Source organism: Pogoniulus pusillus, chromosome 20 (assembly GCF_015220805.1).
Source record: "Pogoniulus pusillus isolate bPogPus1 chromosome 20, bPogPus1.pri, whole genome shotgun sequence".
Taxonomy (NCBI): domain Eukaryota; kingdom Metazoa; phylum Chordata; class Aves; order Piciformes; family Lybiidae; genus Pogoniulus; species Pogoniulus pusillus.
Window position 1 is genome coordinate 9,307,435 of NC_087283.1, and position 22,986 is coordinate 9,330,420.

The window sequence follows — 22,986 nt, forward strand, 5'->3', positions numbered from 1 at the left end:
CTTCACAACAATTTTCCAACCAGTACAAGGACTGCTCACAGGCCCCAGTTAAATCCCAGGAGGTTCAGTCTTCCACAGAGAAACAGGGATGCAGGGAGTGAACTGAGGCTGAACTATTTGTGTGTTGTCTCAGGCCACACAGAGGATTTTTGGTGACAAATGATACCAGATTTGACAAGCAGCAGAGATAATTTCCCATTGAGAAATCGCTTCAGCGGCAGATTTCCAAGCAGCCTCATAACTATTTGTTTACCCTGTAAGTGCATCCTCATGTCCCCAGCATCCCCTGCATTATAGCCAGTCCATGGTGTGCTGGGACACAGGGATGGCTGTGGGCAAAGGCATGCCCCAGCAGCAGCAGCAGCTCCTCAAGACAATGCAATGAGAGAAAACTACTCAGCAGAAGAGAGAAGATCAGAGCAGGGGCTTCAGAGGGTTGGGGGTTTTTTTCAAGCATGGTGAGAAATTGAGTTTTTCCTTCTGGAGCCTCATTTCTCTCGTGTCTAGCCATGGCAATTGCAATTAGATGCATTTCAGGGGTGTTAGGCAGTTAATATATTTATCAAATTATTCATGTTAATTGAGCATGGCGTTAGCTGGGAGCAGCTATGCCTTCAGAGGGTGAAATGAGAATTAACCACTGTTAGCTTGCACCCCCTTGAAATAATTTGGTGTTTCATCAATGATGAATAAGTTTTACAGTTCTTTAATTAGTGTCCAGAAAAGCAACACATGCCTTGCCACCTGGTCTCCAGCAGAAGATGCTCAACTGCTCCTGAAGTCCCTGTCTCCAGAGAGAGACATCATCTTAGGAGTCCTCTGGGTTGTAAGGGATCAAGTGCAGTCAGCATGGTAAAGATAAGATGATCTGATCTGATCTGATCTTTAAAGAAGAAATCTGTCACTGTGATGGTGGTGAGACACTGGCACAAGTTGCCCAGAGAAACTGTGGATGTCCCATTCCTGGAAGTGTTCAAAGCCAGGTTGTATGGGGCTTCCAACAACCTGCTCTCCTCAAAGATGCCCCTGCTCACTGCAGTAGGGTTGGTGGGGCTTCCAACAACCTGGTCTCCTCAAAGATGCCCCTGCTCACTGCAATAGGGTTGGTGGAGCTTCCAACAACCTGCTCTCCTCAAAGATGCCCCTGCTCACTGCAGTAGGGTTGGTGGAGCTTCCAACAACCTGCTCTCCTCAAAGATGCCCCTGCTCACTGCAATAGGGTTGGTGGAGCTTCCAACAACCTGCTCTCCTCAAAGATGCCCCTGCTCACTGCAATAGGGTTGGTGGAGCTTCCAACAACCTGCTCTCCTCAAAGATGCCCCTGCTCACTGCAATAGGGTTGGACCCAGGTGATCTTTAAGGTTCCTTCCAACTCAAAACCATTCCATGGCTCTCTGATTTGGTGTGTGCTGTACTTTTGTAGCTCTGAACATGCTACCTTGCTCCTGCCCAAATGCATGAGGCGTGACCACTCTCCAGAAAGCCCAGCAAGGAGAGATGAGTGGGAAAATGTCCATGTTCTTGTCTGTATGAGGCAGGAACCCATGCATGTTCCCAAGGAAAGAAGGACAGTGAAAACTGCAGGCGCCAAAGGAGCAGCCACCACTGAGCCTGTCTGAGGTAGAATCAGAGAATTCCAAAATCCCAGCATGATGAGGTTTGGAAGTGACCTCTGGAGATCATCTAGTCCAACCCCACTGCTAAAGCATGGTCACCTGGAACAGCTTGCTCAGGCTGACAATGTCCAGGTGGGTTTGGAATCTCTCCAGAGAAGGAGACTCAGCTGGAAATGACAGCCATGGTGGTGCCAGGCGCTTTCTGAAAGGGTTGGTAGCCCTTGGGTTAATGGCAGTGGAGAAGCCCAGCCTCAGTGGAGACTCCCATGACAGTGCAGAGCCTCTGTCATGACAACACAGGCAGGTGATCCCAAATTACTTCCCATGCTGGGCTGCAGCTGCTCACCCTGCACTGCTCTGGAGATGCTGGAGGTGAGGACAGGTTTGGTGTAAAACCAGTTATGCTCTTTCTCTCGGCCTAGCAGCAGAAGCTGTTTATTGTGCCACGCTGCTGCTGTCCCCATCTTGTCTTGTGTCCTGCTCAGCTCTGTTCTTTGACCTGAAAAACCTGGTGGGTGCCCACAGAATAGAACTAATGCTGTTGCCTTTGTCTCTCTCTTTTCTCTTCGTCACTACACAAAAAGGGCTGGAATGCCAGCGACCGAAGCGCCAGAACTCGAGCGATGACATTGAGGTCCTCTCCACCGGGACACCTCTCCAACAAGAGAGCCCCGAGCTGTACCGCAAGGGGACCACCCCGTCCGACCTGACTCCCGACGACAGCCCGCTGCAGAGCTTCCCTGCCAGTCCCTCCTCCACCCCACCCCTGGGCCCTTCCTGCAGGAACAAGAGCGCTCACTTCTCCAGGCAGGTCTCGGTGGACGAAGAGAGGGGTGGGGAGATCCAGATGTTGCTTGAGGGACGTGGCGGGGACTACTTGCGACCCAACAGCTGGAGCGAAGAGAAGGTGGGCGGGACGCGCAGCGTGAGAAGTGGGACCCTGCGCAGCAGTCAGCTGGGGCCAGCCTCTGTCCCTGAAGACTACAGAGGGCGGAGCGGGGGACACAAACATTCGGCCTCCAACCACAAGCAAAGAGAGAGGTGGACAGATTCCCCAGCCACAGTTTCATGGACTTCCCACCACAGATCCCATAACCACAGCTCAGGGAGCTCCAAGCTACTTGAGCTGGATGAGGAGAAGATGAGCAATTACGAGATGGAGATGAAGCCCCTCATGAGGATGGATTCTTATATGCAAGAGATTCACACCCAAAAAAGACACTATAGCAAAGGGGGACCCTGCAGGAGCATGTCTGATGACCACCGTGGGGAAGATCGGGGCTTTGGGGTTCAGAGACTAAGGTCTAAGTCCCAGAACAAAGAGAATTTCAGGCCAGCTTCCTCTGCCGAGCCCACGGTGCAGAAACTGGAAAACCTGAGATTCGGGGACAAAGCTGAACCTCGGCTACTAAGGTGGGACTTAACCTTCTCCCCACCACAGAAATCTTTACCTGTTGCACTAGAATCTGAAGAGGACAATGGGGATGCGCTCAAATCCAGTACGGTAAGCAGGCAAAACTCTGTCTTGGAAGGTGGCTGAGAAACCCAGGGCAGACCTGTCATGGTGCTGCAGCAGAGCAGAAAGGGAGGTCACTCTGCCTGCAGAGCCGCCCCCCAAGTCGTCGTGGGTTTGTGTCTTGAATCCTGCCTCCTGCCTGCTCCCATCCTCCATAGCAGCATGTGCTGGGTGCTGGTATGGGGTTTTCCCTGCAGACTGCCTTGGCTTTTCACTGGAGGTTGAAAGCAGCAAGCTTCGAGTTTGTTTTGCAAGCCAGGGCCAGCAATAAAGGTACATCATTGCTGGGACTGGGAGCAGCCAGCTGGTGGGAAAGCTGCAGGAGTAGCCAAGGTCTTGGAGAGGTTTCCTTGTGGTTTGGTTATGGCTACTTCATGCTGGCCTTAGAGTGCGGTGAGACCTTGTTGTGACATCAGTGCTCAAATGCTGGTAGCTGGACGTTGTGACCACCTGCAGCAGTTCTCTGTCACTCTGCCACTATGTGGTGACACTGGAGCAGTGGCCTTGTACTGGAGATCTGACCCAGGTGGAGGAGAGCAACATGGTCGTGGAGAGGAGGGACCCACAGGCATGGAGCAGGGGACATTACAGAGGGGTTGCATTCCAAAGCTGAGCACTGCTGGGCTTTTTCTGTACTGATCCGCAGGAGGTGACACAGCTCAGGGTCTTTGGTGTGTGGATACTGATGGGCCAGGAGGTGCTAGAAGGACCTCAGTGAGGTTGCAGCGCCAGAGGGTATCAACAAACTGGAAACAAGATGTGGCTCAGGAAGGATATCTAGGCAGGGAAAGCAATGAGCAAGCAAGGCAAGTAGAGTGGCCAGGTGCTTAGCAGATCAGGGTGATATAGCCCTTTAAGATCATCGAGTCTAACTGTTAACCCAGCACCACCAAGTCACCACTAAACCATGTCCTTCAGCACCTTGGGGGTGAGGAGGGAGCAGTGACATCTGCAACCTGCAAGCAGCTGGGGTGTGGGAAGGAAAGGTTGACTGCAAAGGACCTGGGGATGCTGGCTGACAGCCAGCTGAAGATGAGCCTGGCTCTCTATTACTCCCAAAACAGAGGCTGGAGCCAGGTGGGGAGTTGGTGTCTTTTCCCAAGAAACATGTGATAGGACAAGAGGAAATGGCCTCAAATTGCAGCAGGGGAGGTTTAGAGTGGATAGTAGGAACAATCTCTTTGCTGCAAGAGTGGTCAGGCATTGGAACAGTCTGCCCAGGGAGGTGGTGGAGTCACCATCCCTGGAGGCGTGCAAAAAAAAACATGTAGACATGGCACTTTGGGACATGGTTTAGTGGGCATGGTGGTCTTGGGCTGATGACTGGACTAGGTGACCTTAGAGGTCTTTTCCAGCTTTAATGATTCTGTGATTCTAAGGACTAAACTCCAGATCTGCCACCTTCTCCATGCTGTGGATAAACCACCCCCACACTCAGCCCTGTGGCTTTCTGGCTGCCTGCTCACCTCACAAGCTTTGAGAGCACCCACATGGCATTGAAGGAGAGCTGAACACAGTTGTGTTTGCTGGTGGACTGCACCCTAGGGTGCATCTCACCAAGGTCTGAGCACACACCAGTGAGCGAGGGCACAAGCAGGTGCCAATGCCAGCCCAAGCTGTCCTTAGCTCCTAGCAGTGATGCCTGTGAAGCACAAGGGAAATGACAGGCAGCATTAGGAGCCTGACAGGCTTTCAGAAGCGAGAAGCAGCAGCAGTAATCATATGGACATCAAACCTGCTTAAGTCTGTGGGACTGATAGTCCAACACTGTTGATAATGTGACCTCAAGTGGTGGCAGGGAGCTGGGAGTGACACAAGTTCCAAAGGAGCTGGGAGGAATGAAACCACCATTTCTGCTTTCTGACAGACACAAGTTCCTCAGACAGATTGCTGGCACAGGCACTCCCATCCCTACCCAGCTCAAGTTAGACTTGGGCACCAACCCTGTGGAAGTCTGTAGGACTCACAGATGGTCCAGCACTGTTGATAACATGACCTCACACAGTGACAGCAAGCTGGGAGAGACAGCTCCCAAAGGAGGGATAAAACCACCATTAAGTTCTTTACTGTGAGCATAGTGAAACTCTGGAACAGATTTCCCAGGGAGGCTCTGGGGGCCCCAAACCTTGACATTCAAGATCAGGCTTAACAGGGCTCTGAGCAATCTGCTCTGGTTAAAGATGTGCCTGCTGACTGCAGGGCAGGGGGGTGAACTAGGTGACCTCTAGAGGTCCCTTCCAAGCCACTGCGTTCCAGGATTCTGTGATTTCTCATTGCTGACAGCCACAGCCACTCACAGATGGTGCAGCACCTTTGCTAACATGACCTCATGTGGTAGCAGGGAGCTGGGAGGAATGAAAGCACTGCTTCTCCTCGCTGACAGCCACACGTTCTTTGAGTAGATCACTGGCACAAGCAGTCCTGCTGTCTCTCCCCACCCAGCTCAAGTTAGACTTGGCTCCCACCTCGCAGCCTGCCCGGTGGAGCCATCCTACACAAACCTCCTGCCTGGGAAGAGTGTTGGAGCTAACACTGGAGGCAAATAGCCACTAAGGCACCGTTCATGGCTCATCCAAGTGAATGCTGGGCACTAAGGAAGGGACACAGCCTGCATGGAAAGGCACACAGAAGAGCCATTAGGATGCACATCATACTTTGGAAGTGCTGTAGCTGTGAAGCAGCATGTTCAGTTTTCTCACATTCATAACCGAGGGTGGAACAGATGGCGAAGGTTTGGGAGGAAGCTAATGCAACACAGAGGAAGAGATAATATGTGGATTTAAATAACCCACAATGCCAGCAACAATTTGTTCTAGCAAGAGTTGCACTGTGCTGGAAGGCTTTATGTTCCAGTGGCCTGGCAGGCATGGGAGGTGGTCGGAAAGGAGCAGGGGAAGAAGGTGTAGGAGAGGAATGGGAGCTGCAGTGATTTCTGTTCCAACCTACTGCTTAACACCATGGCCTTGCCAGTGTCTTCCATCAAGGGTCTCAAAGTATTTCATGGTGGTCAAATCCCAATCTCTGGAGGGGTTTAAAAGAGATGTGGTGCTGAGGGGCGTGGTTTAGCAGTGGACTTGGTAGAGCTAGAGAATGGTGGGGCTCGATCTTAAAGGCCTTTTCCAATCAAAATGATTCTCTGGTTTTAAATCCTGGATTCCTTTCCTGTCTATGCAGGTCAGAGAGCCTCTTCCCTTAGGTCTTGGCTTGTTAGAGGGAAAAAGTGTCTTTTCCAATTGAAACTATTCTATTTTTCTATGGTTTTATGAACCTGTGAACTCTGTGAGTCCATGACTCCGTGACTCTATGCTTCTACAACTCTATGGCTCCACAACTCTAAGACTCTGATTCTATGCTTCCATAATTCCATGACTCTTTAGCTCTATGACTCTACAATTCCATGATTCTATGACTTTGTGATTCAATGATTCTGTGATTCAATGATTCTGTGATTCTAGGACTCTATAATTCCATGATTCTATGACTCTATGATTCCATGACTCTATGATTCCATGATTCCATGACTCTATGATTCCATGACTCTATGATTCCATGACTCTATGATTCCATGACTCTAGGACTCAGTGACTCCATGACTCTGTGGTTCTATGACTCTGTGATTCTAGGACTCAATGATTCCATGATTCTGTTATTCTATGACTCTATGATGCTATGGCTCTATGACTATGATTCCATGATCCTATGATTCTGTGACTCCATGATTCCATGATTTCAAAGTTCTATGAGCATAGTGAATCCCTGAGGAAGAGGAAGACATGGCTAAGAGGGAAGGATTTACTCCACGGTCCCCACATCCACCTTACCCAGTGCCACGCTGCACTCACACACGTAGTCCTGCCCAAAACCTCTGTGTCCTGCTCACACTTCAGATCTCTTCACACAGAATGAAGGTTCCCCAGCCCCCCCAGTTTCTCCTGCTAGCCTGAAGCATCCTTCTCCTGGCTTCCCCAGCAGCTCTGTGCAGCTCCCGGGCGGGCTGTGCGCACGCGTGTGCGTGCCCGTGTGGAGTGCCCACGCCGTTTCAGCTTGCCTGACAGCCTGCTTCCCTGTGATCCACAGCACTGCCATCTGTGAAGCTGCTCGCTGAAAAGGGCATTTCTCATCTCCCAGACAGCTGGGCTGCTTCAGAAAGGTGCCTGTCAACCAATGAGAAAGATGCACTTAGCTGAGGAGGGTGATTTTTGCCCTACCTGGAGTATTCCTGCACAAGGCTGAGGTCACCCTCATGGCTTAGCTTGGTTTAAAAATAAGCTGCCTTAAACCAGCTTCAGACTTTCCATTGGTGAGCCCAGGGGGTTGGCTCTGCATTGGAGTGTCAGCTCCAGCTCAACTCAAGAGCAAGCCCATCTCTGGCAGTGCTCATGGGAACGGGGTGGAGATGCAAGCCTTGTAAAAATCCAGTCCTAAAATGTTTAGGTTGATGTTAGAAGAAATACCTTCACTGAAAGGTTGATGTTAGAAGAAATATCTCCACTGAAAGGGTTATCAAAGGCCAGACCAGGCTGCCCAGGAAGGTGGTGGAGTATCTGTCCCTGGAGGTGGTCAGGAAACATGTAGACGTAGCACTTCAATGGCTATGTTGATGGCTGCACTAAATGACCTTAGAGGTCTTTTCCAGCCTTAATGATTTTATGATTCTCTAAAATGATCACTTCTTTCCCCACACTTCTTGCTTTCTGTTTCAGAAATGAGGCTGGAGGGGGTCTCTTGGTGCCCATGCTGGTGCAATGTGTGCCCAGGTGGGGATGCAGACCTCTGGAGAAGAGTCAGATGGATAGGTTGCTCTGTGAGTTACAGCTACATGTTCTTAACCATTTTTCCACCACCTCCCTGGGCAGCCTGTTCCAATGCCTGACCTCTCTTGCAATAAAGAAATTGTTACTAATGCACAAACTAAACCTTCCCTGGTGCAACTTGAGGTCATTTCCTCTTGTCCTATTGCTTGATACTAGAGAGAAGAAATCAACACCCACCTTACTCCAGTCTCCTTTCAGGGAATTGTAGAGAGTGAGAAGGTCTCCTCTGAGCCTCCTTTTCTCCAGGCTGAACAACCCCAGCTCCCTCAGCTGCTCCTCACAAGACCTGTGCTCTAGACCCTTCACCAGCTTTGTTGTCCTTCTCTGGACATGCTGCAGCACCTCAATGTCCTTCCTGGAGAGAGAGTCCCAGATCTGAACCCAGAACTCAAAATGTGGCCTCACCAGTGCTCAGTACAGGGGGACAACCATTTCCCTGGTCCTGCTTGGGAATCCCCCTTCACTGAGGCTGCACATTGGTAAATTTGCTCCTATAGAGGTAATTTCTTGAGGCCACCATTCAATAGCATTGACGCTATTCAGTGCTGCTTGGTGCTGTCTGCCAGGGCACTTTGGGGTTTCAGGGACATCAAGCTGCAGCAACAGTCACACAAACGCTTTAGAGTGACATTTCAAGCCACCTGCTCTTTCAGTGTCTGTGTGCAGTGACCCCTGCACACCCAGAACCAACTCACAGCAATTGTCACCAGTCGGGCAGGTGAGGCTGGAAACCAATGTGCCAGGACTTGTGTCTGCCTGTCAGATTAAGGGACTTACAGGAGCATCCCCATCCTTGCTGGCCTTAAAGGCCCACAAGGCACAAAGCTCAACCCTGGGCCTGAATGGCTCACAGGTTCCCAGAGCCTCTGAGAAGATCTAAAATGGGAAAGGTAAAAAAGGAACTGTTGAGACACTGGAAAAGGAAAGAGGTTGTCTCAGATGCCAGCAACTCTTTTATCCATCAGCACAAAACACATCACATTTTCAGAGCTGGGGAGTGGGGGTGGGGGGGGTGGGGGAAGAATACATCTCCTCTTTCTGCAGGTGCTGAACATCTGCAGCTTCTAAAAGGGGAAAGAAGTGTTTTAGGCACAGAGGTCCTCAGCATGCCTGCAAGAAGGGCCAGTGTTCAGGCACAAATGGAGCCTGATTCATCTGCCTGTCCTCATTTAGCAGGAGCAATCACAGGCGTTTAGATGAAGATTTCTAGGGACTCATTGTGGTCTTGCTAAGGGCATCCCGGAGATGTGAGTAGGCTCAGAACCTGGTCCTTTAAAAGCCCCCTGTCACATCTCATCCAGAAAGCCTGGTGGCAGGGCAGCAAGCAAATACAAAACAGGCACCCCAGCCACCCCTGACATTTTCTTCCATTGTCACATGCTGTTGGACAAGATCTCAGTGGGCTCAGCCGTTTGCTAACAGTCCTGCTTCTTTCTGCAAACAGAGCAAGGAGAAACAGCTGCACTAAAAGGAATTTGCAAGACACCAGCTGGGTTAGGGATCTCCAAGAGACCCCCTTGGCCCCTCTAGGTACCTGCCAGGGAGGGATTCCAGCAGCTGCAGCATCTTCCTTCCTTCCTTCCTCGCTCCCTGCGCAAGGGGCGGATTTTCCAGGCAGATATTCCGAGCAGGTTCTGCTGTCGCTGGGGAAAGTGAGGAGGAGGCAGCCAATCTGCAGCCGGCACCGGGCTCTGCTGGAGCATTCCATGCTGCCGGAGACAGGGATGAGGGAGGGGACCTGGGCAGGGGGCTCAGTCCAGGATGAGGGAACAATGTGGGGAGGATGGAGTGTGGCAACTTGCCCCAGATATGGCACCTGCCTGCTGATGTTCCTTCTTCCAGGGGCTGTGGGGTTATTCTTGAAGACACTGACCTCGAGGTGAAGCAGTTTCATCAGCGAAGTTTGGCACCTTTAACTCAAAAGGGTGTGAAATGAGATAAAAATAAGAGCTGGTTCTTCTGCCCCAGACAGGCAGCTGCTGCTTGCACGGTGAAGCCTCACCTGCACCTCAGACCAGGCTCAGAGATGCTTCTGTCCATCTGCCTTTGGAGTCTGCTGGGAAAGGGGCCTGGGGGCTTTTTTGTGGTTATCCTCCTTGAGTCTAACCCCTGTGGCTTATCCCTGTGGTCCTCTCAGTCTTCCCACTTTAGGTTTTTCCATTATTTTCTGTTCTTAATCCCTTCCCCAGGTCTCCTAAGAGAGGCATGTCTGGGCTGTCCATGTTTCTCTCATCTCAAGCAAACAGGTTCAAACCTCAATCCCACGTGGACACATCCATACGATTTTAAGCTATAATTACATGGGAATAAGGAGGAGGATCAGTGCCACTTGTCACCACACCTCTAGAGATGAGCCTGGTCTGAGCGTCGCTGCGGGGGCTGCAGTGTGCTTGGGAAGAGGTGTCACAAGCACAAAGCAAATGAGTTTGGGGGGAGTTAAATAATAAGGAGAAACTGTTCTCCTCTAATCTCTTTCATGTGCAGACATCTCAGGCACTCTTGTAACAACATGAGGTAAATAATCTTCAGAGAGAAATGAGATGTTTAGTTTGGCAGGGTCCTTTTAAAACCCTTTTAATCTCAGGGACCCTTTGATGTAACTGAAGAGAGGACCTTGCTGACTTTGCTCCTGTCATCCAGGATTTATTTCAAGGTTTTGAGCCCAGTTCCTGTCTTCTAGCTTTGAAAAGGTCCTGGTCAAACAGCAGCTTTTGACCAGACAAGAACCAAAATCCTTTAAAACATACCTATAGCTCCAAACAATATCCTGGCCTGCATCTGGAATAGTGTGGCCAGCAGGACCAGCATTGTCCTCCTGCAGTGTGCACTGATGAGGCCACATCTCATGTTCTGTGTTCAGATTTGGGGCCCTTGCTCCAAGAAGGACACTGAGGTGCTGGAGTGTGTCTAGACAAGTGCAAGGCGAGGAGTGTGAAGAACAGGTCTTGTGAGGAGCAGCTGAGGGAACTGGGGTTGTTCAATCTGGAGAAAAGGAGTCTGAAAGGAGTCCTTCTGGCTCTCTGCAACTGCCTGAAAGGAGGATGGGAAAAGGTGGAGATGGGTCTCTTCTCCCTAGTATCAAGTGATAGGCCAAGAGGACATAGCCTCAAGGTGTGCCAAGGAGGGCTTAGGTTGGACATTAGGAGGCCAGGCTGCCCAGGGAGGTGTTCAAAAAGACATGTAGACCCAGAGCTTTGGGACATGGTTTAGTGGCCATGGCAGTGTTGAGTTGGTCATTGGAGCTGATGATCTCAGAGGTCTTTTCCACACAAACCAATCCCACGTGCTGTGAAACCTACATCTTGCTCCCAGCTACACAGGCACCTGTGACAGCAGGGCTGTAGCAGAGGTGACAAAAATGGTCAGTTATGAGACACCACCTTGGGATAAATCCTTGCATTTGCTTCAACCACTGTTCTGCAGAAGCAGCTTTTCCCTGGCTGCACATTGGCATCAAGTGCCTGTTCCTCTTGCATTCAGCACCTCCTGGGCTCCCTTCCTCAACTCACAGGAGATGCTGCAATACACTGGAGAAAGCAAACTCAATCCCTTATATTTCTTTAGCTAAATGCTCCTTAACCATTTCGCAGGAGCCTGTCCCTGGCAATTATGTGACAATTCAGCACAAATGCCACAGAGCTGCTAAGTTTTCAGCACTTTCTGCAGTGCTGAGGCTAGAAAACAATGCACAGTTATTGCTTTGATTTTTTTTTTTTTTTTGCTGATCCAGGTCCTTAGTAATTACACTTAATAGATCCCAGAGGGATTCCTAGGTAACCTGCACTATGGTTTCCATGGCAGAGAGGCAGAGCTTGCACCCCGCGATAAGGGATAATAATGGCTTGTTAATGCCTAAATTAATTATGCTGCAATTGTATTTGTAAACCAGCTGTCCCTTCTATTCCCAGTAAGACTCTTTGAGTTGCTGCACAACAGTTAGAAAGGGTGAAAACAAACAAGATAGAGGGGCAGAGATGGTGGAGGTTGGCTGCAGTCACTGTCAGAACTGGTGGATTCATTCATTACTTCTACAGTAAATCTTTGACCCTTCACTCGCTGCCCCCAGGGTGGTTCCTCCTGGGCCATAACAAGGGTTTATTCATATTTTGCTGTTTTCATGGGTTTGGGTCTGTGTTCCAGCTAGCTAAACTTTGGAGGCAATCTGAAAATCCTTGGAGACTCTCCCTGTTGGTACAGAATCAGAGAATCACGGAATTGTTAATGTAGGGAAAGACCTCCAAGATCACCATGTGCAACATTAAACACAGCACTACACCATGTTCCTCAGCACCACACCTACACAGCTTTTAACACCTCCATGGATGGGTATTGAACCACTGCCCTGGCCAGCTGGGGGAAATGGGGTTGTTCAGCCTGGAGAAAATGAGGCTGAGGGGAGACCTTCTGGCTCTCTACAACTGCTGATCCAAGCCACGATGCTGTTGGCCCTCTTAGCCATCCAGACACACACACACTAAATTGTCTTCTGCCAGGCAATTGCCAGCCACTCTACCCCATGTCTGCAGCATTTCAGGGAGTTCTTATGGCCCAAGTGAAGGACACATTTCTTGACTCTGTTGAACCTCAGAAAGATGAAGATGGACCCTTTCACCTTGCTGCTGCTGCCCTACATTGCCCATCCTCGGCTGATGTTTTCCTCCTCCTGTGAAGGAGTCTGGGGATCTTATGCAAAAAGTAAGAACAAAAAATCCCAAGCCCAGAGCTGCCTCATCTGGCATCCATGTGCTGGATGATACTGAGGTGCTCCAAAGCTTGACCTCTCCTGTGCTGGAGCCCAGGCTGGTAACCATTCTGGGTGCCATTCATCTCACAGCAGTTGGTCTACAGACAGCTTAGATGGTTAGCACAGGCTAGATGTCTAACGTTTAGACAGCTAAACCTGGGCGAAAGGACGCTGCCAGCTGGTGTCTGCTTCCCAGTAAAGCAGGTTCTGGATTTGTGGGCACTGTGCTGGGAGGCAGGAGGGCATTGTGCAGTGGGGTCCCATCTCCTGAATGACAGGCAAAGGCACCTGCAGAACCTCTGCAGTTCTTTAGCACAACTGTTTCAGGGGACACACACTGCTGCCCTTGGGAACTTCTTGGGGCTTTTCTAAGTCTCAGCAAGACCAAAGACGACATAAAGCATGGCCAGACTACTAAAGCAATATCAAAGCTGCAAAATGCTCCTCCTAGGTAGGGGTGGCTCACCTTAGGGGGCTGGCATGTGGTACGAAGGGCTGCCAGAGCTGCTGGCTCCCAAAGGCTGGCTGCAGCTGCAGGAAGAGGCAGTTCACTGACCTATGGCCAGGCTGGGCTCAGCAGAGCATCTCTTCCACAGCACAAACCCAGCAGTGATTCATCTTCTGCTTGGGCACTGAGCAGGAATCAGTTCTTAGAAACAGATGACACATATCCCAGGACATCCTTGCCATCAAAGGGAAGAAGGGCAAGCGTTCCCTCTGAGCAGAGGTTAAGGCACAAAGACCTTACAAGTTAGAAATAAGTCAGACATAAGCATTTAGAAGTGCAGCAGGATTCATAATTAGAGCTGAAACAGAAGCTTCAGAGGAGCAAAGCTGCTTATCCACCAGCTGCCACCAGCAGGAATCCAGCCCCTGCCAAGACACGTTGGAGTTTCATCGGGGGGGGGGCTGGAGCAGCCCGTACCTGAGCTTGCTGTGCGGAGAGCCCTTGTTGGGGTTAGCGCAGAGAAGAGGGTGTTAAAAAGGGAGAACTGCGAGAAGGCAGCAGAAGTTGTGGGCTGTCAGACAGCAGGGTTTGAGCCGTTTCCTTTGCAGAGACCCTTCCCCTCCCCGGTCAGCTGATTTTTGGCACGGTTTTGCTGGCAAACGTGGAAGATCGCATCTATACAGCGGCAGAGCAAGCATTTCCTCCTGCCTCTGCACTGAACAGAGGATGCAAGATGCAGATCGATGCAGACTGAGCTAGGGAGCTGAGCAAAACATTCCCGCACAGGAATCCGGTTGGCTAGATGCGTGCTGGCTAGTTCGGTGATTCCCCTCATTTTCCTGGGTGAGAGTACGGCTGTGGTGTACTGGGGGTAGAAACGAAGGGGGATGCTCCCTCTTTGGGCAGCACCAAGATGTTAAGCCCTAAAGGGCTGTAATCTCAGTCAGTCCAACAGATCCATCCCGAAGTGTCTGTGTGTGTGAGGGTAAAGCTCAAACACCAGGGAATTAAGAGGCAGCTGGTCCTCCTCTGTACCTTCTGTCAGGAGAAAACAGCCTCCAGATTATCCCGGGCTCACCTCATCTGCTTGACAACATCACCTCCGTGATGGTAGCGGAATGATGGAGCAGTGTGAGAGGAGCAGGGGCACAAATGGTGGCTGTGCCTGTGGCAGGGGAAATCAAACAGCGAGCGGACCAAGGCGAAAGCGAGTGCGAGAGCCGCTAAATCCTCTCCCGGCTGCGAGGCGGAGGGGACCAAACGCCTTTCCTGCCTGCCAACAGAAACAATGACAGCGATAATCGCTGCCAATCTGTTATTCTATTAACACCGGCTCGGAAATGGTCAAACCCAATAATCTTTTGAAATCAAGCTTAAACCCCCCGACCGCAAAGGCGGCGCCGCAGCGCAGCGCTTGGCAGCGGCCGGGCTAGGCAGGAGGAGTGGCGACAGGGGCGGGGGGTTCAGCCTCTGAAAGATTTTGCGTGGTGCAGGAGGAGAGATTTGCTGGGAAGCAGTCAGGCGTAGATACCTGGCTGCCAGGAGAGGCTCTCTGCAATCCCTCCCTTTGACCCTGTTGCTAAGCTACAAATATGCCTTTCCAGCAAGCTCCAGCGAGCTCCAGCATCCTCGCTCCCACCCACTCCCAAATGCGAACTGAATCAGCGTGTTCCAAAGAGATCTCTGGCCAGCCAACAGCCTTCGCTTTTCTCTTTCCCACCCCCCTCCACCTTTTTTACCTCTTCTCCCCAGCAGCTCTGTGCAGTGGCGCAAGGACTGCCTCAGAAAGGGTGCCCACCCCTGCCCCATGCCAACCCAACAGGCAGGGCAGCTCTGCTAAGAGGGCAGCAGCACAAAGGAAAAGGGTTTGTGCCATTCCAGGCGACTGAAGTTGGCACAGCTCTGCTGCAGCAAGAATAGACGAGGATACCAGCTACTCCAAGAAATAGCTACCACCTACCTGCACACAGGCTTGCTCACCCTGATGCCAGCCACGTTAACACTTCAGGACAGCAAATGTTTTGTGGCAGGGATGAGGTGGCAGGGTGGATGTTTTTCTGACCGATGTTCTGCAGAAGGATGCGTTGGAGGCTTGTTTGCAGTCCTGGCGCCGAGTGGTCTCTCTGCCCGGCATTCCTGGGATGCTAATAGGGTCCTACAGACACATCAGGTCCAATGTGAATTGTCAGGACTGCCTTCGTGCTCAGGGGGAAGTAATGGATGCTTCTAGGGTGGGCTTCAACTCCAGTGGGTGTGTGATGTGGGCTGCTGCCACGGTTGCTGCATGGTCCCCAGGAGCTTCATTTGGTCCATGTGAACCTCAGGAAAGGTCATTAGGGCTTTCCTAAAACGTGGCCACAGCGTAGACCACCATGTGCTGGCCTGACCTTTGCTGTTAGCAGGACATTTGTACATGTTTGTTGGGAAATACCCTTTAAAGACTCCCCCAGATTATCTCCAAACAATTGTATGACCCAATTCATTTTTCTATCCCTTGTTGTTGACCACCCCAGTTAAGATGCTGGGTTTAGTTGTTCTTTCAAGCTCAGACTTCATAAAACCTTTTAGGTTGGAAAGGACCTTTAAGATTATCAAGTCCCTATTGTTAACCCAGCACTGCCAAGTCACCATATCCCTCAGCACCACAGCTCTGCAGCTTTGAAACCCCTCCAGAGGTGGGGACCCCCCTGGGCAGCCTAGGCCAGGCCTTGGCAACCTACAAGGGGAAGCAATTTTTCCTCACATCCAGCTTAAACCCCCCCTGGTGCAACTTGAGGATGGTTCCTCTTGTTTTATCACTTGCTCCTCAGGAGAAGAGACCTACCCCCACCTGGCTCCAACCTCTTTTCAAGGAGGTGTAGAGAGCCAGAAGGTCTCCCCTTGGCCTCCTTCTCTCTAGGCTGAACACCCCTAGATCCCTCAGCCAGAACTTTCCTCTATGCACAACATGACCAAGGATGTGGTGGGTGGGCTTCCAGGTGTCTGGAGCTCACACTGGTCCTTCCATGCCTACTGTGCTAATGCAAGACAGCAAACAGAACCTGCCTCAAGCCTTACAGGTCTGTGTGTCTATTGAAGCAAGTGGATGGAAAGGAAGTGTTGAAATGGTTCAGAAAAGCAAGAGTTCAGCAGCTGCATTGACACTCAGGCATAGGAGGGACAGGGAGGGGAGGTGTGGGTCCCAAAAATGCTTTGGGCTATGGGTCAAGTGTGGGGAGGGAGAAAAGGGGCTGCTGGAAGGACCTGGTTGGTGAAGCGTGAGAGGGATTTTGCCTGCCTTAGGGAGCTGCAGGACTGCCTCAGGAGAATGCTGGTTATTGTCACAAGGACAGAGGTGGCAGATCTGGGTTTAGTCCCTCCTCGGAGGGGGAGATCTTTATTCCCACCTGCCTCACCACCAGCTGCTTTGAGATGGTTGGCTGAAGGGTGTCAATCTGTGCTCTGGGGTCCGCCTGCCCTGCAGCGTCCCTGCAGCCCCAGCACAGTGCCTGCCCCCTGTCACCAGACAACCTCGGGCACTGAGCATCCACGCATCTAACTCTTCTTCTCTTTCTCTTCCAGGGCTCAGCTCCCATCTTGGTAGTCATGGTGATCTTACTAAACATTGGAGTCGCCATTTTGTTTATTAACTTTTTCATCTAACTCAAGAACTGTCTTGTTTGCAAAAATAACAGTTACATGTATGAATGGGGAGGGGGGGGGAGGGGGGGGAAGGGAAAAGAACCCAACACAACAAAACGAAACCAAACAACAAACACACAAAGAACAAAACAAACAAATGGAGGAGAGGAGGGGAAAAAAAAAAAAAAGAAAAAGAAAAAAAGAGAAAAAGGAAAACAAACAAAAAAAAAAAAAAGAAAAAGGGGGAGAAAATAAATCCTAACTTGAACTGTCCTAGGACAATTTCCAAGTCTTTTCACAGAAGAACAACAAATGATTGAGTCTCACTCACAGTTTGCCTTTTTTTCCTGGGTAATGTTTTTTGGATTTTAGCCAAAATTCTTTGCTTGTATAACACTATGCTGTGTGGCATGGCAAAAAAAAAACAAAACAAAACAAAAAACAACAAATGCTATCGACACTCTGCCCCCCCCCCCTCCCCCAACACTGGAAAGGATGAGAAGGAATCCCAACCAAATAAAAACTTCCTTTCTCCTTCCCCTTGCCCCTTCCTTTCACCCCTCTCCCTCCCACAAAAAAAAATAAACAACCCAACAAGAACAACAAAAAAAATATTTGTTAACAATAGGAATGAACCCCAAAAATGGAGACTGGATGAGGGGACCACGGGGAGAGTTTGTCTGATGTATGTATGTACAGGTCCTGGGATGCTCCAGCCTGAGTTTCCCAGGAGAACCCACAACAGCTTTAATGATATTATGGGAGAGGAAAAGCAGACTCAGGCTTTTCTTCCCTCTCCTTTTGCAGACAGAGGAATGTTGCTGTAAGAAGGAGGAGAGAAGGAGCGTGGGGAAGGCATGAACCCTGTCTAGATGGGAAAGACAGGAGAAGGGCATTGGGCCCTGGTTTGTTATTTGATCCTAAGACAAAGCAGCAATTGGTGTTTGGTTAAATTTCTTGGGGGGGGGGGAGGGATAGGGAACACAAGGTGTGAGCAGCAACCCCACCACCCTCCTGCCTCCAACCCTCCTCCCCAGGCTGCTCCCTGCCATGGCAAGACTGGAAAACTACCCAGTGCTACTTGAAATTCACAGCCAGTTTCTCTTGGGTTAAAATATGTACCCAGATTCTCCCCCCCCTAAAAAACAACAACTTGCAGGCACCTTCAGCAGCACAAATTGAGCAGCTGCTGGTCATTGTGCCACGCTCACCAACACATAAAGAGTATTCCATCCCAATTTCTCTTGGGTACATACCCTTGGGTACATACCCAGATCCTCCACCCCTAAAACCCAACAATTGCAGGCACCTTCAGCAGCACAAATTGAGCAGCTGCTGGTCATTGTGCCACGCTCACCAACACATAAGGAATATCCCATCCCAAACCTCTGCATCCATAGAGATGTCAGGGAGCAGGCTATTGGGGAGGAACTGGGGAGAGAGAGTTCGATTCTGATCCAGCAAACCAAAACCATTTCTCAAAGGCACCTGGGGAGGAGCACTGGAGCATGTCCCAGAGAGAGGAGGGAGAGGGTGGTGGGTTTGTCTCTTACATCTTGCCGTGGACTGTTTCAGACATCATGCTTGGGCTCTGAGCATGTAGTATTTTGCACTTTGTAATGCAGGATGTATATTCCAGCTTCCAACATGTCCCTGTAAAGAAAAAGAAAAACAAAAAAAGAGAAAAAAAAGAAAAAAAAAAGGGAAAAAAAAAAGAAAAAAAACCAAACCAAACCAACAAACCAGAAACCCATCATTGGCAATGGCAGCCTCTAAGGATGTATTCTTTTCTTTTTCTATGTTACTTAATTTGTTGGTTTCTACCATCTTTGTAATATGCCTGCCTTGATTTTTCTCCCCTCCCCTGTCCCCACTGATAAGATGCATACTCATTAAAGATGCCGTATCCCTGTTCTGAGCTGTCATGGTCCCGATCCCAAGGGTGTGTGGTCTTAGCTCAAGTGCTTGGGAATGGCTCTGATGTCCCCCTTGCTGCTCAAAAGGTTTCCTCCCCTGCCCGCGTCGTCTTGCCCCGCCGTGGAGATTGGCGTTTGCCGCTGATCCGCCGCCACCACCAGGTACGGTGCAAAGGGTTTGTTAGGGATTTGGTACATCCAGGGACCAAATCCCACCCCCAGTTCTACCCACTGCAGCTCTGTTCTCCAGGAGAAGGGGTGCTAGTGTGGCAGCAACCCGAGGGTGGGATGAAACCCACACACAGATATATTTTGGGGTGGGAAAGGAGGGGAGGGGGGAATATCTCCCTCACCATTTCACATACAGAGTTGTTGGGTACAGCCCTGACTTGTGGACTCAGCTTTGCTTTGCTTCTGTTTTAGCTGTTTCTCTGCTACCTTTTCAGCAGATTTCTTATTACACTGCACTGGATTGCTATATTTTTAACCAGAAATAAACTAAGGATTAGAGCATGTGCCAGTTAAATTCAGTTCTTTTCCTTACATGGTCTTACTCCCTCCTGTCGCAGTTTTTCTTCCTCTTTTCCTTCCTCCTCCTCCTCCTCCTTTTGCTTCCTTTCCTTTTCCAGGCTATGGGTCGACAGGGTAAATGATAACTGAAGGCAGCAGGAACCCAGCAACTCTCTGATTTCGTTTTTCACAGCAACTGTGTAACAAACCTTTTTGGTTTTCCTCTTGGCTCCTCTGTCATCTCTTTTTTATCCCCCGCTCTTGGATGATTGCTGCATACTCGAACTGAACCAAACACACAGAGATCACAGCCCTAGCAACTCGCCCCTGTGTTTTCCCATCCTGGTTACAACTCCTTGTAAAGACTTTGGAGGATTGCTGCATGCAAACCCACTATGCTAGTTAGGAACAGCTTCTTTACCATGAGGGTAGTGGAACACTGGAACAGGTTGCCCAGGGATGTGGTTGAGGCCCCATCCCTATAGATACTCAAAGTGAGGCTCAACAGGGCTCTGGGCAACCTGATCTACTTGAGGATGTCCCTGCTTGCTGCAGAGAGGGCAGGACTGGATGACCTTTGGAGGGCCCTTCCAACCCAGCCCATTCTACAGTTCTATGATATTTAGGTGTATGTAAGCCAGCACAAAACCAGCTCTCCATTGCCACCAAACAAAAGCAGCAGTGATTTCCTGCCTGGCTTTTCCACGCTGGTAACTGACCAGTTATTCCTGCCCTTGCCCACGTCCCAGCACTTACCTACAAACACAAATGCAGCTCTGATTTTTCATCTCTTTCTTCTGCAAGATTGAAAAACCAACCCAAACCCTGAGGTTTGTTCAGTGTGAATGAGCCAGAGACTCACATTAATTGGCTCTCAAACTGTGTGTTTAAAAATAACGATCCCGTTATTAATCACAGGGAGCTGAGCAATTAGTCTTAGTTCTGGGCTTTTTTTTCTTTGCCCAAGGCCAGGAATATTCTTGAGAAGTAGCCCAGAGAGAGAGGTAATTCAGTGGTTCCCTGTCTGAGGAGCCCTGGATTCATGTGTATCTACCTAGGGCAGGTTAAGCTGCCTGTCGTAGTGGCACATAAATCCCTGTAAGTCACCTGTCCCTGCTGCTTGAAGTCCACGCTGACAGAGGTGAGTGAGCAGCTGGAGGTTCAGACTGTTTGTTTTCAGGCTGCAGTGGTATCTATGTTCCTGCAGCAGAACAAGCAGCACCTGAAGCACAAGGAGGGGTGGGGGCTCAAGGAATTAGCTCACCCCCTGCCACTGCAGTAAGGTGATGGGGAAAGGATGCCTGTCCCTCCCTGGGGACACCCAGGTCCTCTGGCCAGACCCCACCTGTATAAGTGACGAGCTGGTTTGACACCACATCCTTGGGGAAGGCAAGAAGAGAGGAATACAAACCCTCTCCACCTGCTCGTGCCATGTCAGCTTTTCACCAGCCCATCTGGTGTCTGGTTTGCTTGTACCTGAGACCCAGATTCTCCAAGAGCTCTGGGACTCTCCAGGGCCTGACCTCTGAGACACTGAGCTCCTGCTGCATCTATTTACCTTGGGCAGGGTTATGAAGCACTGCTGAGAGAAGAGAATCCAGACTGCAACAGCAGAGAGGGGGTGAAAGGAGAACTAGTGCCATCCTAGCATGGTGGGGGCTGGAAGGGACCTCTGGACATCATCTAGTCCAGCCTCCCTGCTACTGCAGGGTCACCCGCAGCAGATTCACCAGGATCACAATGTCCAGCTGGGTTTGGAATTTCTCCCCAGAAGGAGACTCCACAGCCTCTCTGGGCAGCCTGCTCCAGGGCTCCAGCACTCTTAAAGCAAAGAATCCTCTCTTTATAGTCAGATGGACCCCCCGGGGCCCAGTTTGTACTTGCTGTCCCTTGTCCTATCACTGGGCACCACTAAGAAAAGTCTGGCCCCATCCTCTTGCCCCCCACCCTCTTTAGCTGTTGCAAAGCATTGAGAAGATCCCCTTTCAGTTTGTTCTTCTCCAAGCTGAACAGCCCCAGGTCTCTCAGCTTTTTCTCCTCACAGAGATGCTCCAAGCCCCTCAGCATCTTGAAGGTCTGACTTGAAAGCCAAGGACTAAGTTAAGGGAGGATGGAAAAGCAGGAATGTTTAAAAACTGCCATAGGGTGAGGTTGGCTCCAGAGATTCCTGCTGAAGCAGAAGAGAGCAGAGGCCAGACAGATCTGCCTGTGCTGCACAGGAGCAAAATGCTCACACAGAAGCTGGGCTCTGCAGACTCTTGATGTGGTGGCAGGTTCTCCTGGTGTAGAGAAACTGGTTAACTCCTCACACTCTCTAAATGAACTCCATCAGTCAAGTTGTTGTCTCTGACCTTCGTGGCAAGGCTCCTTGCTCTGAGCCCAAGGCCTGAACCACTCCTGAAAACAACTGAACACAGCAAGCACAGGATATGCCCTTGAGGAACAGATCCAACAGGAATGTGCTTCCCTCCCAGGCATCTCAAGCTCTGGAGCTCTGTTTTTTTGTCTGTTCCAACTAATCCTAAGCCACAGGCACGTAGCTCCAGCATTACTACCAACCTGTTTTTCCAGGCTATGTGTAACCACCTAATTACCATGCCAAGAGAGGGAGGTTCACTGGGCAAAGAGGCCCTGTGGCTACTAAACTGTGCCCAAGGGCCAAGGGTGTATCTCAGATACATCATGAGCTATGCCCTTTCACTCCAGGCATCTCAGAGATCATGCTCTGTAACAGTAAAGGAAACTTCACTTTTTGGATGCTGAGAGTTGCAGAAGTTTTTTGTTAGCTGTCTGGCTTAAAACTACTGCAGTGTGTTGCAGGTTCCTCCTCTGGAGGCAGCAATGGCAGCAAAGGAGGTGTCAACCGGCAATGCTCAGAGGAGCAAGGTACCATCACACTATCACAGCCTGCATTTTGTAAGACCAAGAGGAGCCCATCACACTGTGACCTCTGCAGGCACTGCATGTAGCACTACCCATCAGCCAGCCCTGCCTGTGTGAGCTTTACTTTTTCTCAGAGGAGTTATTTGCTCAACCAACATCTGGCAGCTTCCATGGCTTCCACCGTTACACCAAGAGAAGGGCTGGGGTGGCCAGACAGATCTTTGAGCTCTGCAGCCAGCAACAGCCAAGGGAGTTCTGCACTTGTCTGTTTCCTGGTGCAGAGCAGTGGCTGCAGATGCACCACAGTCAGTTTCTGTAGCCAGCCCAATAGTTGCAAAGACTCCACTGAGAGTGGACGCTGGGCTGGTTTCAGTCCCCATGCAGGCTGCTCCAGATGCAGTGCTACAGCCTCCTTTTGTCACAGTTGGCAATTAAGCCTCCACCTTCAGGCCAGGACAATTTGCTGTGGCAGCAACCTCTCATCCCACAACCTAAGGATGGGCACCAGAGCCTCCTGAACCAGGCCATACAAACACCCACAGCCTGTGCTGGCTCATCCAAAACCCCAGCTCTGGGAAGAACTGAACCAAGCTGCAAGCCCAGGTCAGCCCAATCTTCCAGCAGAGCAATGACACCCCTGAAGGTCAACATCTCCCCTGCAACTCATCTCAAAGCTTCCTTTCCCTCAGCCACATGAACACACTGCTGTGCCTCTCACAGGAGTGGTACACTTGGCCCATCCTGACTCACAGGTTCCTTGGAAGTGTCTCCTCCAGTCTATGCCTTCTCCAGTCATACTCAGCTTGGCACAGAGCACAATGAGGACTACACTCCAGAGCCCTTGAGGAACAGATGAAAGGAAAAGCTCAGCTTATCACTGCAGACACTCCAGCTCATCTGATGCATCCAGTTCCCTCA

At 50.5% G+C, this 22,986-nt stretch overlaps 1 protein-coding gene across 1 annotated transcript in view; it reads left to right on the forward strand.

The window, feature by feature from the left end:
• Window positions 1-19,188, forward strand: part of JPH3 (junctophilin 3) — a 72,194-nt gene extending 53,006 nt beyond the window's left edge. Inside the window, exons 4-5 of the mRNA XM_064160081.1 lie at window positions 2,201-3,120; window positions 16,700-19,188. Coding sequence (XP_064016151.1) covers window positions 2,201-3,120; window positions 16,700-16,780 — 1,001 coding nt within the window. The 3' untranslated portion in view covers window positions 16,781-19,188. The remainder of the gene's footprint in view (window positions 1-2,200; window positions 3,121-16,699) is intronic.
• The last annotated feature ends 3,798 nt before the right edge of the window (window positions 19,189-22,986 follow it).